The 13,292-nt window shown below is 32.4% G+C and overlaps 3 protein-coding genes across 3 annotated transcripts; all 3 read right to left on the reverse strand.

Annotated features, from left to right (window-relative positions):
- Nucleotides 1–1,173: 1,173 nt before the first annotated feature.
- On the reverse strand, nt 1,174–2,397 carry LOC120147797. The gene is made up of 3 exons (XM_039161090.1): nt 2,290–2,397; nt 1,936–2,203; nt 1,174–1,268 (listed from the first exon to the last, which is right to left on the reverse strand). The coding sequence occupies exons 1-3, from the start codon at nt 2,395–2,397 to the stop codon at nt 1,174–1,176; spliced, it is 471 nt and encodes a 156-aa protein (XP_039017021.1).
- A 752-nt stretch (nt 2,398–3,149) lies between these two features.
- LOC120147799 lies at nt 3,150–3,631 on the reverse strand. Its single transcript, XM_039161091.1, has 2 exons — nt 3,252–3,631; nt 3,150–3,153 (listed from the first exon to the last, which is right to left on the reverse strand). The coding sequence occupies exons 1-2, from the start codon at nt 3,629–3,631 to the stop codon at nt 3,150–3,152; spliced, it is 384 nt and encodes a 127-aa protein (XP_039017022.1).
- A 19-nt stretch (nt 3,632–3,650) lies between these two features.
- Nucleotides 3,651–4,586, reverse strand: LOC120147800. Its single transcript, XM_039161092.1, has one exon. The coding sequence runs from the start codon at nt 4,584–4,586 to the stop codon at nt 3,651–3,653; it is 936 nt and encodes a 311-aa protein (XP_039017023.1).
- Nucleotides 4,587–13,292: the final 8,706 nt, after the last annotated feature.

Consider the following 13,292-nt stretch of genomic DNA (forward strand, 5'->3'; position numbering starts at 1 on the left):
TGGAGAAGAAATGGTAGAAGGAAATGAAGAAAATCCAAATTAAAGAGAAAAAAGCTCTCATCTTTTTAAAAATGAGATAATTATGCTTTTGGTCCTTTCTCATCTTTTTACCATTTAAAAATCTATTTTTTTATGGTTAATTGAGTCCAGTTTTAAGCCAATTAAGTCCAACGACTTAAATTATGAAATCCACGTGGCCTACCTGCCTCTCGAGTAAACTCGAAACTAATAGCCTGAAATTTAGGGTGTTACATCCATGGAGGAATTTTACTAGAATTTAAACTTCCTCTCCACAAATGTAAGGACTGAACAATGGTGACTTCGGTTCATGTTGAAGATGGAAAAAATGGTTTGTGCTACTGCTTTTAATTCCCTGGGGAAATATAGCAAAGAATTTGGTGGCTTTGATTTTTAAAAATAATATTCATCTATTAAAAGTAATATATATAGTATTTATATTATAATTTTTTTGTTTAATCATCGGTATCTAATCTATTGATATACTATTTTACATCGAATTTTGCATATGTTAATTACGATGTGAACCTCAAAAGCCAATTTACATCATTTACAAATATCAAGATTCAAACTTCTAACCTTAAAAGATCCAATGCTTAATCCCATTACATTTAAAGAAATTGAAATAACAATAATCATTTTTCACATAGGTATTTCATCGGGTAAACGATATGGTTTAAATTGTTATATCAAGATCCATCTATAAAGGCAAAACGAAACTTCATTTTTATGATTATTTAAACATATTTTCTTACAAAAAGAAAAAATATATAAAATTATTCTATCACGTACAACTTAGTTAATAATATATAACAACCTGACCGATAATCTTATGAGGTGTAACGTAGATCAATCTTGGTCTTGTCCTTGAGATGTTTTCAACGCTAATAAGTCCATTCCCTAGGAAGAAATATATCCGGCGAAGAAGCTTGGGTCTGGGAAAAAACACAACGTTTCATTGATGCATGATGGTCCTTCCCATTTTTTAGTTTACTAATATTCAATGAATATTTCAACTGATCTCCACGACTTGTAGTACTAGCTGTAGTGTTGTTTCTGGGATCTGCTTGAAAATGAATCAAAAGACGTGTTTTAGCGACGAAGGTGATGTATTAGCAATGTACATGAAGAATTAACGGAATGCAGGTAGAGAGATCAACCACGGCGGGGAGAAAGCTGCAGGCCTAACTCTTGGACGTTCAGGTTCAGAGCTTGAACAACACGACAAGGGAGGAGAACTGGAGAACAAACTGCACAAAGAATCCATGTACATGAATATTTATACATGAGAGTCAAATTGAAAATGAATAATGATAAAAATCTTATGATTTTTGAGTAAATATTTGTATTACTCTTGTCTTTTTAAAAATATCTTGACGGTCAATGTTCTATTTTGAGACAAAAAGCTCTTGAAAATCAACCATTAATAAATAATCGTTTTAATATATGAATTAATGACATATTTACAAACATTTTCAAAATAGGTACATATATATAAGCATAAGAAATATTTTGTATATATAAAAATAAATAAATTTCAAAATAAATATTATTAACAAAAAAATGTCCACCTTAAATCAATCTTATTTATTAATCTGGGATGAATGGAATAAAATATTTGTTAAATAAATAAATAAATTTCAAAATGAATATTATTAACAAAATAATACCCCCTAGATAAAGCCCACTATATCTTTTGATTCATATTAAATCATATTTACCTACATTATCACTGATACAAACTTTTCTCCTTTTAATGAAATTTTATGGTTAAAATATTTAAAAAAAGTTAAAATAATTATTTTGTTAAATTTTAGAGTTTTTTCTTAAAATAGTATGTTCAAAATAAAATATTTAAAAAATATAAATTAAAATAATTATTTAATCGAAAGATGGAGATTTTTTTTTTTGCATTACGCTGACTGAAAAAAATGTAAATTAATATAAAATTATCTGGTTTTCTGTTAGAATAAAAATTAGTGCCAGCTCTCTGGGGAAGGAAAACACCGGTCCCGGATGATCTTTTACCGGAATCCAAGAAAAAAGCCTGCATTCCAGGTCCTCCCGATGCAGAGCCGCCCCAATATCTGGGTTTCTGATGCCGTCTCAAGCCAACCGGTGAACAACTTTTAACCGGCAACTTCGAACGATGGCGATGGTGATGGTAGTTGTACTTCACGTCATCCTGTAATCAACATCAAACAAATTGATCAGCACAGAGAAAACGAACACAGGAGAAAAGATGGTTGGATAAGATGGAAGATGAAAGACCTTTGTTTTGTTGGTTTCCCAAATTGCTTCATCAAGAACATGAGAAGGCAGCCATGACATTGCTTCTTCGAAGCAGAGCTCATTGCCCTCTAAGCCAGCCGCAGCCATTAAAATTTGGGTTTTTAATTTAAGGTTCCCCTTTGGGAGAAGAAAAGGAGGGGCTTTTGAGCTTTCAACTTCCTATAACCTGCAACATAACTACAATTTTACTTGCTATTTAAGCGCTACGTTGGAAGGTTTTGAGAGGGAAAGCGATAGATTATAGATGTGCATATATAGGGGAGCCTTCGATCAGAATGGGAGTATAATTTTGAGTCGCTTTCTTCAAAATGGCGCGTGCATCTAACATTCGGCTGGGAGAAATTAAATAATTTTTTTTAAGGTATAATGATAAAATTATCCTAAAGTTTGTATAAATAATAATTTTTTTTATCATTTTTAGTATTTTAATCTTAACGTTTTAGTTTTTGTTAGAAATAGATCATATTAGATGGAAATATTACAATCAACATATGTTATAAATATAATATTTTTAAATGTGTTCAATTGTTGGTGTAACACAAATCATACCATCATGTTTTATGATGTGACACATGTTATATTATCAATTTCGATAATATAATACATGTCACATTATCACTTTGAGTGACATAACATATATCATGTCAATTATTGAACACACATAAAAATGTTATATCAGCGACATGTGTTGACCGTTAATCAATTGATAGCTTTCATCCAACAAGATTTATTTTGACAAAAAATTATAACATTAATGCTAAAATGTTCCAAAAAAGGGGTAAAGAGATAATTTTTTTTGGATAAGTAAATTATATTCCATCCAAAAAAAAGAATACAGCTTAGCTGCAACAATACATGCAAAAAAACAGCTTTAAAACAGACCTCAACTTATGCACAGACTCCTATTAACATCATCAATCCTATGCATGCAGTGACTATACAATTTGATTTTAACAGATTCCCTGATTCTATTTACAATACAATCAACAGAACGAGAAAGACCTCTGAAGCTTCTGTAGTTGCGTTCCTCCCAGATATAATACAAGAAGGCAGTCCAAGCAAGCTTGAGGATCCGCACACGGAGGGAATTGCCTCTCAAGTTATCAATCAGCCAGTTGAGGCGATCATCCCAACTGAGCATATCAGATCGAAAACCACATGAGCTAAGAGCAGCATTCCATACTTCCCTGGAGAAAGGACAGACTGCAAACAGATGGTCCCGGGACTCCAAACCAGTCCCACACACAACACAACCAGAATCCATAGTCAATCCAAACCAAATCAGCCTATCCTTGGTAGAAAGTCTATCAAGGATAGCCATCCAGGAAATAAGGGAAAATTTAGGAATATGGGCAGGGAACCAAATGATCTTTGTGCCATCTGACCTTATCCCTGCAAATCCGAACCTTATCCCAAATCCACTTGCCTCTAACTAGGTTCCAGTCAACAGAAGGCAAAAACATACACCTCGCCACCTCCCTAAGCTTCAAAAGCTTCTTTAGAATCCAGCTAAAGTGGGCTCGAACTTCAGCCTCCCAAAAGCTCACTATTTTGAAACAATATTCTTGGATCCAGGCAATCCAAAGAGAGCCTTCATTTGCCAAAATGTTTCTAATGAGCATCAGGCAACAACCTTTACTCCACAGGGCAAGGTCCCTAAGACCAAGGCCTCCCTCAGATTTCAAGGAACAAACCTTATGCCAGCCAACACGAACACCTCTGGCAGGGGTATCACAACCTTTCCAAAAAAATCTCATGCGAAGTCTCTCAATGTCACTGATGATGCCCTTAGGGAGGATGAGCTGTCTGCTCCAATAGTTAAAAATGCTAAATAAAACAGTTTTAACCAATTGCAACCTACCCCCAAAGCTTAAATTCTTGTTGGACCATTGTCTCAGTTTGCCTTTAACCCTCTCCAGCAGGGCAGAACAGTCTCTCCCTGTCAACTTACGAGTAACAAGGGGTACTCCAAGGTACCTAACAGGGAGGTAAGCCAGCCTAAACCCAGTAGCTGACTGAATCAAATCAAGGGCATAATCATTCAAACCATAGGCAAAAAATTCAGTTTTCATAGCATCCAACTTGAGTCCAGAAATGTCATAGAAAAGCTCTAGGGTACTTTGCACACTCAACAAAGACTCAAGGGACCCATGGCAGAAAACTAACAAGTCATCAGCAAAGCTAAGATGAGTGAGAGGAATTCTTTTACATTTAGGGTGATATCTGAAAACCCCTTGCTTGGCAGCAACGCTCAGTAGAGAAGATAACACATTCATCACTATGACAAAGAGATAATTTGTGCAAACATTGAGGTAATTTTTTCATTATACCTTTTTTAATTTGAGTCATTTTTGTATAATTGAACCAATAACCTTTTTTTTCAATAGTTTAAGGGTTATAACATTATAGTATATGTTTAGATTTTTTTTAGTTTACTGATAATACATACGCATCCTACAAATGCAATATTTGAAATTCGAGAACTATAGAAAGAACAACAATACATTTTATCATCAATAAAATAGATCAATAATTAAATTAATTAAATTATAATTTTAAATTTAATTGATTTAATATATTTATAAATTTAATCAATCAAATCAAATTATCAAAGGTAGATTTAATTAATCCGAATATATGTAAACCAAAGTTGTGCTTGTAAATTGACATTTGTTAAGGATATAGTTATGCATCAAATCACGTATTATTATGAATCTTTTGCTCTTTCTTTTATGTCTTTATGGATCCCAATTTATTCTTGTAACCTTTTTCTCTTACATGTAATTTTAATCTTTTAGATTATTTAGCAAACAAATACCCAATCATATGGTTTATTTCATGATAATGTAAACTTTAGAAAGTTGGTCAACAAAATAATTCTAAATTTTGAAATATATATTTTGTTTATTGTCAACGCTTCATTATTATTCACCCACAAATCTTGTCAGTATTGGCCATCAACATAAATTGATGAACTGCAATTATAAGTTCAAATTAGATTTTATTAATCTAATTACGGCATAGTCTGGAATTTAATTTAAATTGTCTGAACCGTTGCCGGTAAAAGCTAGCTATATCTGTGCCACAAAATTTTACCTCGAACCATTATCATAAAACATATGAACTTTTTAAATATTATATTAAAAATTTTAATTATAATTTTGAGGACCATGGAATTAAATTATTAATATAAAATATAAAAAACTGTTTTTTTATAAAATTAGATTAAATACAAGGTAATATTTGTTCAATAACTTTCAATAATTTGATAATAAACAATCATACCCTGCATTCGTGGTATTTGAACTCGAGACTTGAAGATGTAACAACAAATTTATTAATCATTGAAATGTTTCGTGCTAGATCCATCTCCCATAAACATGCAATGCAAGTATATTTATCCTTTTGTAGGATATTTTAGTAATTTCATATCATGCCCAGCAGGGTTAATATGGACGTGGATTGGGTTGGTTTCCGTAAACCCTATTTGCAATTATGATGTAGCAGTTAAATGGACCTTTCTCTCCATGTTTTCCCCCCTCAAATTTGCTTAATTTAATTTTAAAAATGGGATTAAGAGAACTAAACAGATTATGGCCTCAGGCATATCTGTAAAGCCATGCAAATACGCACCAGCTTTTGGAGCCAAATTGTTCTTATTTCTTAACCACCGCACCAACTCTGACAATTTTGAACCTGTAAATAAAACAATGCTGGTTTAGGAAAGTAGGTCCCCTTCCCTAGCTGACAAAACAAGTACAATTTATACAAACCTTCACCATAAAGGGTAAATAAAACCCACAAAACAAATGCGCTGATGATGTTGGTGAACTACTTCTTTTGTGGACGTGTAAATCAATTACTCGGTTCTTCTTGTTGGCCAATGATTTGTGATTTTGTTTTAAAGCAAGGTCAAAGTTACTAAATCTGTCAATAATAAAGAAATGGTTCACTCAAGGTTCATCTAATTATCCAAAACTTTGGCACACATGTCAATGTGATGTGAAGTTCTTGTGTTTTGGGTTGGCAAATTCTGGTGAGAATGAGATTTTGAAGTTCAGCTTTTTAAGGTAAACAACTGGAAATGGGTTTAACATTCAGGTATTGCTACTCTTTCATTACTATCGGTTAGAAAATAACGATATACATATTTAAGGAGACCCTCCACATATCCCGTAGAAACACCACACCATCTTAGGATAACCTCCACTATAATCGTTCTTAAAAGTTTATATTTTTTTAGTTAATAGTCATATCTATATAATTTATCACTCTATTGACAGGTATAATGACTCTATGACAAACACCGACCGTCCTATGACTGGGATATTTATACCACGAAGAAAGGTTCAAGAAAGAGGTTTTTATTTATTTATTTTAAATTCTTCTACATTCTATTCGGAGCGACTTTCTCTTCATTCATGTAACCTCTCTTCTTATATGTAAGAGAAGACTACCGATTGATGATCACCTTTACATTGACTGCAATTCTACGTCCAAACTAAAAGGAGGGCAGGAAAGACTGGGTGAAGGAGAGTGCTTATAATGGGTATAGAACCCATGACTTAAATAAATATAAATGTATAAAGATGAGCACATTGACCAACCAATCAAATTTGATTGTTCATACAATTTGTATGATTAAAAGATTTTTTCACACTAAGTGTACGCACCATTTTTTATCGAGTGAATAAAAAATTATTTGCGTACCTTTTATTTTTTAAAAAATGATGAGAGTTGCCACCAATCAGTTTAGGTGTGATTAGATCACCAAAAAATGTTTAAGTCTACGAAAACTAAAATTGAGTTTGGGGACACAGGTACATTTGAAGAAGGATTAGCACCCTCACGACGTCTGTAAAACGACGCTTACTTGATAACAAATATTTTTGGTTAGACTCTTGAATGCAATAAATGCATTTTTAAAATAATGCAAAATTTTAAAATTCTTAAATAATCTCGAATTCCCTAACAGTTAAGAGAACCTAAAATTATAGTCGAGAACCTAGAAAAAATCACTTATAAATTTATGCTAAAAATTTTGAGTTAAAATCTATTATGGTCAATTTCAAATATTTTCAACGTCTACAAAAATATTGAAATTTTTTCCTCACTTCAGAAAACATCTCGATTTCCACTTATTATGAAAAAAATGGGATCCACAACTCTTTAAGATCTGTGATAACCGTCGTTTTACTATCAAAATAATTTCGGCTTCATAAATAGAAAGGAAAAGACAGTATAGAGAAGCATGGTCGATCCACAGGGAGTGTGGTGTTTCTGATTTAGTAAAATTATTTCTTGATTTTAGGAGGAGATAGAATTCCAAGTAAAATTGAAAAGATTTAATAAAATAAAATAGATTATAATAAATAAAAGGGAAAATAATAAAATAATAAATAATAGTAGTAAATAAAAAAGGGTTTTTAAAAGTTGTTTTTAAAATAAAAGATAAGAATTAAATAAAATAAATAATTAAATAAATAATTGAAAGAGATTGAGATAAAGAGAAACTTATTGTGAAAGTAGTCTTAGACTTCAGCTTTGCCTCAAATTCCTCGAATCATCGAAATTGATTTTTACTTCAAGATTCACATCGGCTTACAAGGACAATTCTTCGCTGCCAACTCGGATTGTGTCGTTTCAACAATAAATGATTCCGATCTCAGTTTCCTCTTAGCAAACAATTTTGCTAAGTGTGTTCTCGGGAAGTTGAATATGCTTCAATAAGCAAATCTTTTTTCAAACGGTAACCATAACAACATCCGGACCAATGTCGAAATCGTTTTGATTTGAAAAGTAAGCTCAGAAAATAGAGAGAAAAATCCGAAGTGATTTAGGAATTGAGTCTTCGCTTTAGCCCTCGGCTTACTTAGCAATTGTTGAAAATGAAATTCTAAAAGAAAATAGGAAGATATGCGAAAAATAAAGAGAAAGCTAGAGAGAAAAAGAATATTTTATTCTCAGATGTGTGAGATATGTTTATAGGCTTACCCTTAGAGGGTATTTATAGCCTTCAAATTCCTAAAAACAAGCTAAAACATATTAAATCCTAATTAAAACACTTAAGACTATTTAAACTAAAATACCTAAAACAAAGATAAAATATAAAAATAATATCCTAAAACTTAATTAAAATACTAAAGCCTATTTAAACTAAAATACCTAAAACAAAGATAAAATATAATATTTAAAATATTATCCTAAACCTTGAGTTTAATTCAAATCCGAATTCTAGAAACATGTGGTCAATTCATTCGTTCTTCCAGAAATGCTGACTGGATCTTCTAGAAGGCGTTGACATCATCGCCTCGTCGGATGTTTCATGCCTGAATTTATGCCCACTAGTTCAGCTTCGATACCGAAAATAAAAAAACTGTAGAATTCAGTCCTTTTAGTGTAATTTCCAAAATCTAACGTCCTGCACAGAAAATGAATGAAAACGAAAAATTATGCCACAAAAACTAATGATTAAGGAGTAATTTAAAAACAAAATGTTAACTAAATTAAGCAATTATCAAATTTCCCCCTCACTTATTCAATGATTATCCTCAAGGATTCATCAATTAACATATCAAAATCATAAGTTGTCATCTTCAATTTCATGTTATCCCTCAAACTTCCAATCGAACTAAGTCCATGATATTTGCCAAATTAAAGTAACAATCAAGCAATGATACAACCAAGAAAATTTAAAGTAAGCAAGATATCCCAATTAATTGCCGACTTCAATGAAACATTAATCAATACCTCACAAAGATTCACATATATCCACTCAAACCGAAACTAACCAAAATATTACCATAAGCTTGGAATCCAATCAAGTCTCCACTACGAAAAATGATCATAATGTAATAATTAAGGGCCCTTTAAACAAGGTGTAACGGGGCTTAGGTTAGAGTAGGGAAAAGGCCAAAAGAAAGGTTTAATATATCGAAACAAGAAATCAAATTAATTAAGAACAATCTACGAATTAACTTGAAGCGCAATGAAAAACAAAACAAGGAAAAAGAATAGTTGAAAGACAATTGAAACGATCGATTTTTCCTTCCCTTTTTTTTTGAACAAGGGTCTGTTTTTTTTTTCTGCTGTTCAAAACAGTGAACAACTTGCTATTTTTTTTTCAAAATAGTGATTTTTTTTTAATTTTTTTCGTGGAACAAGAGTGATACAAGATCTCAAGTCTCGGTAAGGGTGTGAAAAGAGAGGAAAAATAAAAAAAAAAATGTTTCGGGTTTAATTATGAGGTGTAAAACAATGAAAGGGAAATAGACTCAAATATAGTTCACTAGTGGAAATATAAACGGGTATGCTTTTTGGGAAAAGTGAGTTTATCCTAGGTGCCCCTATCACATTAAAACATTACATTCAACATGTAGTCTCGATATGCATTGTGATTACAAGTTCTAGAACATCCTAATTAGTTCGACACACACAAGTCAAACAATGAGCAAGAAAGAAAATGTATGCTCGTTAGGATCAAATCTCACAAGAAAAGTTTATGTGCATTGAGTCAAGTTTATCTCTATCGACAAAAGCATGAAATATAAATACTCAACAAAAAATTCACCAGCTATACCAATCACCAATCATGCAAATTAAATTCGATCAAAACATGATCACAATCCAAAAGGAAGCAAGAGTATAAAGCGAAATTCAAGACTATCAACCAACGATCCCAACACATCAATATAAGAATATATCAATTTCAAACAATTAAACAAGTCAAGGAAAATTACGACGACATGATTATCCTTCCTCCCCTCATTTATTCTATTTTGTCCCAAAACATATATCAAATTTAAAAACAAAGAGAGGGAAAAAGAATAATCCCAATCTAGTGGTGATCGCGGCCACATCCAGACGAGCTATTGTAGAGTAGAATGTCTGATACTGCACTATTTTGTTCGAACTTTTCTGCACAGTTCAAACCAAATCTGTTTTTTTGCACTGCATTGTTCGAAACTGCTGTGTATTTTATGCAATGTTCGAACCAAATCAGTTTTTTTCTGTACTGTTCAGTTCGAATTTTTCTGCACAGTTCAAACCAAATCATTTTTTTGCACCATTTTTTCGTTAGATATTCGATCGGAATTCAGATATGTTCAGAGAAAAAAAAAATAAAATTAATTAAAATAAAATAAATAGAATGAAAATAAAGTTTGCTAAAAAATAAAATAAAAATAAAACGAAATACAATAAAATAAAAAATAGAAAGAAATGAGTTGCATCCTATCAAGCGCTTTTGTTTAACGTCATTAGCTCGACGACCTAATTTTTCAAAGTGTGGGTTCCTCTAAATTGATTTCTTCGATTAGACCAACCGAATCATTTTCATAATACGGCTTCAGTCTTTGACTGTTAACTTTAAATCGAACTCCTGAGTTATCTTCAACTTCACCAACACCGTAAGGAAATACTTGAGTTACTGTAAACGGTCCGAGCCATTTTGATTTGAGCTTTCCTGCAAAAAGTTTAAATTTGGAGTTAAATAATAAAATTTTTGACCGACAGAAAAAGTTTTAAAAGAAATTTTACTATCGTGAAATTCTTTTTTTTTCTTTAAATATCCGAGCATTATCATAGGCATTTCTTCGGATTTCCTCAAGTTCTTGAATGTGTAATTTTCGAGCTTCACCAATTGTTTCCATGTCCATGTTACATTGTTTAACGACCCAATAAGCATGATGTTCTAACTCAACTGGTAAGTGGCATGGTTTACCGCAAACAAGCCGATCTGGTGACATCCCAATAGGACCTTTATAAGTAGTTTGACATGCCCATAGTGCATCAGTTAATTTTAAACTCCAATCGTTTCTGTTCGGTTTAACAATTTTCTAAAGAATTGTTTTAATTTCCCGATTTGATACTTCTGCCTATCCATTTGTTTGTGGATGGTAAGTGGTAGCAATTCTTTGAGTTACTCCAAATTTCCTCATTAGCGACTCGATCACTCGGTTTATGAAATGTGTTCATCTGTCGTTTATTATAGCCCGTGACGTGCCAAACCTGGAAAAATATTCTTCAAAAAATTAACTATAGTTTTAGCATCATTATTTGGAGTGGCCTTAGCTTCCACCCATTTAGAAACATAATCTACAACTAAAATAATATAAGTATTTCCAAATGATGAAGTAAAAGGGCCCATATAATCGATTCCCCAAACATAAAAAATTTCACAAACTTGTATAGAATTAAGCGGCATTTCATTCCTATGACTTAAATTACCTGTATGTTGACATATTTCACAAGTTTTACAAAACATATAAGAGTCCCAAAAGATGTTAGGCTAATAAAACCACATTCAAGAATTTTATGGGATGTACATTTTGGCCCAAAATGACCACCACAAGAGTAAGAATGAAAAAATTGTAAAATTGAATTTACCTCACTTTCGGCAATAAATCATCGAATTACCTGATCCGAGCAGTGCTTCCATAAATAAGGATCGTCCCCAATATAGTATCGGGATTCCCGCTTAATTCGATTGATTTCAGCTCTCGGAAAATCTAATGGTTACTTACATGTGGCTAAATAATTAACCATGTCCTCAAACCATTGGGTTATGCTTTGCGCCACCATCAGTTTTTCTTCGGGAAATTCTTCTCTAAGTGGTGGTTCGGATGTAGAAAGGATAATTCTACTCATGTGATATGCTACCAGATTTTCACATCCCTTTTTATCTTTAATTTCCAAGTTAAACTCTTGTAAAAGCAGGATCCATCGGATAAGCCTCGGTTTTTCCTCCTTTTTGCTCATCAAATACCTTATAGCTACATGATTAGAAAAAACAGTGATTTTAGTGATAAACAAATAGGATCTAAATTTTTCTAAAGCAAAAATTATAGAAAAAAGTTCTTTTTCCCGTAGTCGAATAATTTTTCTGAGCCGAGTCCAAAGTTCGTGACGCATAGGCTATGACATGTGGCTCTTTCCGTATTTTTTGGCCAAGAACAGCTCCAACGTTAGTATCCGATGCGTTACACATAAGTTCAAAGGGTTGATTCCAATATGGAGGCTGAACAATTGGAGCTGAAATAAGCTTTTTCTTTAATGAATTGAAATACTCTTTGCATTTTGAATTAAAGTCAAAGTCTTGACCCTTTTGAAGTAGATTGTATAAAGGTTGTGCTATCTTCGAAAAGTCCTTAATAAACCTGCGGTAAAATCCTGCATTGCCAAGAAAAGAACAAATTTCCCTCACAGTTGTGGGGTAAGGAAGTGAGAGTATAACATCTATTTTAGCTTTATCAACTGTAATCCCTTTGAGGAAACAATATGACCTAAAATTAACCCTTTATCAACCATAAAATGACATTTTTCATAGTTCAAAACAAGGTTATATTCTAAGCATCTTTTAAGCACAATAGTTAAATTATCAAGACATTCATTAAAAGAGTTACTATAAATCGTGAAGTCATCCATAAAGACTTCGATACCCTTATCCACATAGTTAGAAAATATACTTAACATGCATATTTGGAAGGTGGTCAGTGTGTTACAAAGACCAAAGAGCAGTCATCTATATGCAAATGTACTGAATGGACAAGTAAAAGTCATTTTTTCTTGATCTTCTAGCGCTACTAGGATTTGGAAACAAACCTTAAAAACCATCAAGGCAACAATAATGAGTTTTCCGAGCTAATCTTTGAGTCATTTGGTCTATAAAAGGAAGAGAAAAATGATCTTTTCGAGTAAGAGAGTTCAACTTCCTCTAATCAATACAAACTTGCCATCCATTTTGAACTCTTGTTGGAACTAACTCCCCTTCTTGATTTTTGACCACTATAACTCCCGTTTTCTTGGGAACCACATGAATCGGACTTACCCAATTACTATACAAAATTGGATAGATTATGTCAGCATCAAAAAGTTTATGAATTTCTTTCTTTACTACTTCCATCATCGATGGATTTAATCGGCATTATCCTTCACGTGATGGCTTTTCTCATTCTTTGACTTTTATCTTGTGCATGCAAGTT

This window comes from Hibiscus syriacus, unplaced genomic scaffold (genome assembly GCF_006381635.1).
Source record: "Hibiscus syriacus cultivar Baekdansim isolate YM2019G1 unplaced genomic scaffold, ASM638163v2 tig00110943_pilon, whole genome shotgun sequence".
Taxonomy (NCBI): Eukaryota; Viridiplantae; Streptophyta; class Magnoliopsida; order Malvales; family Malvaceae; genus Hibiscus; species Hibiscus syriacus.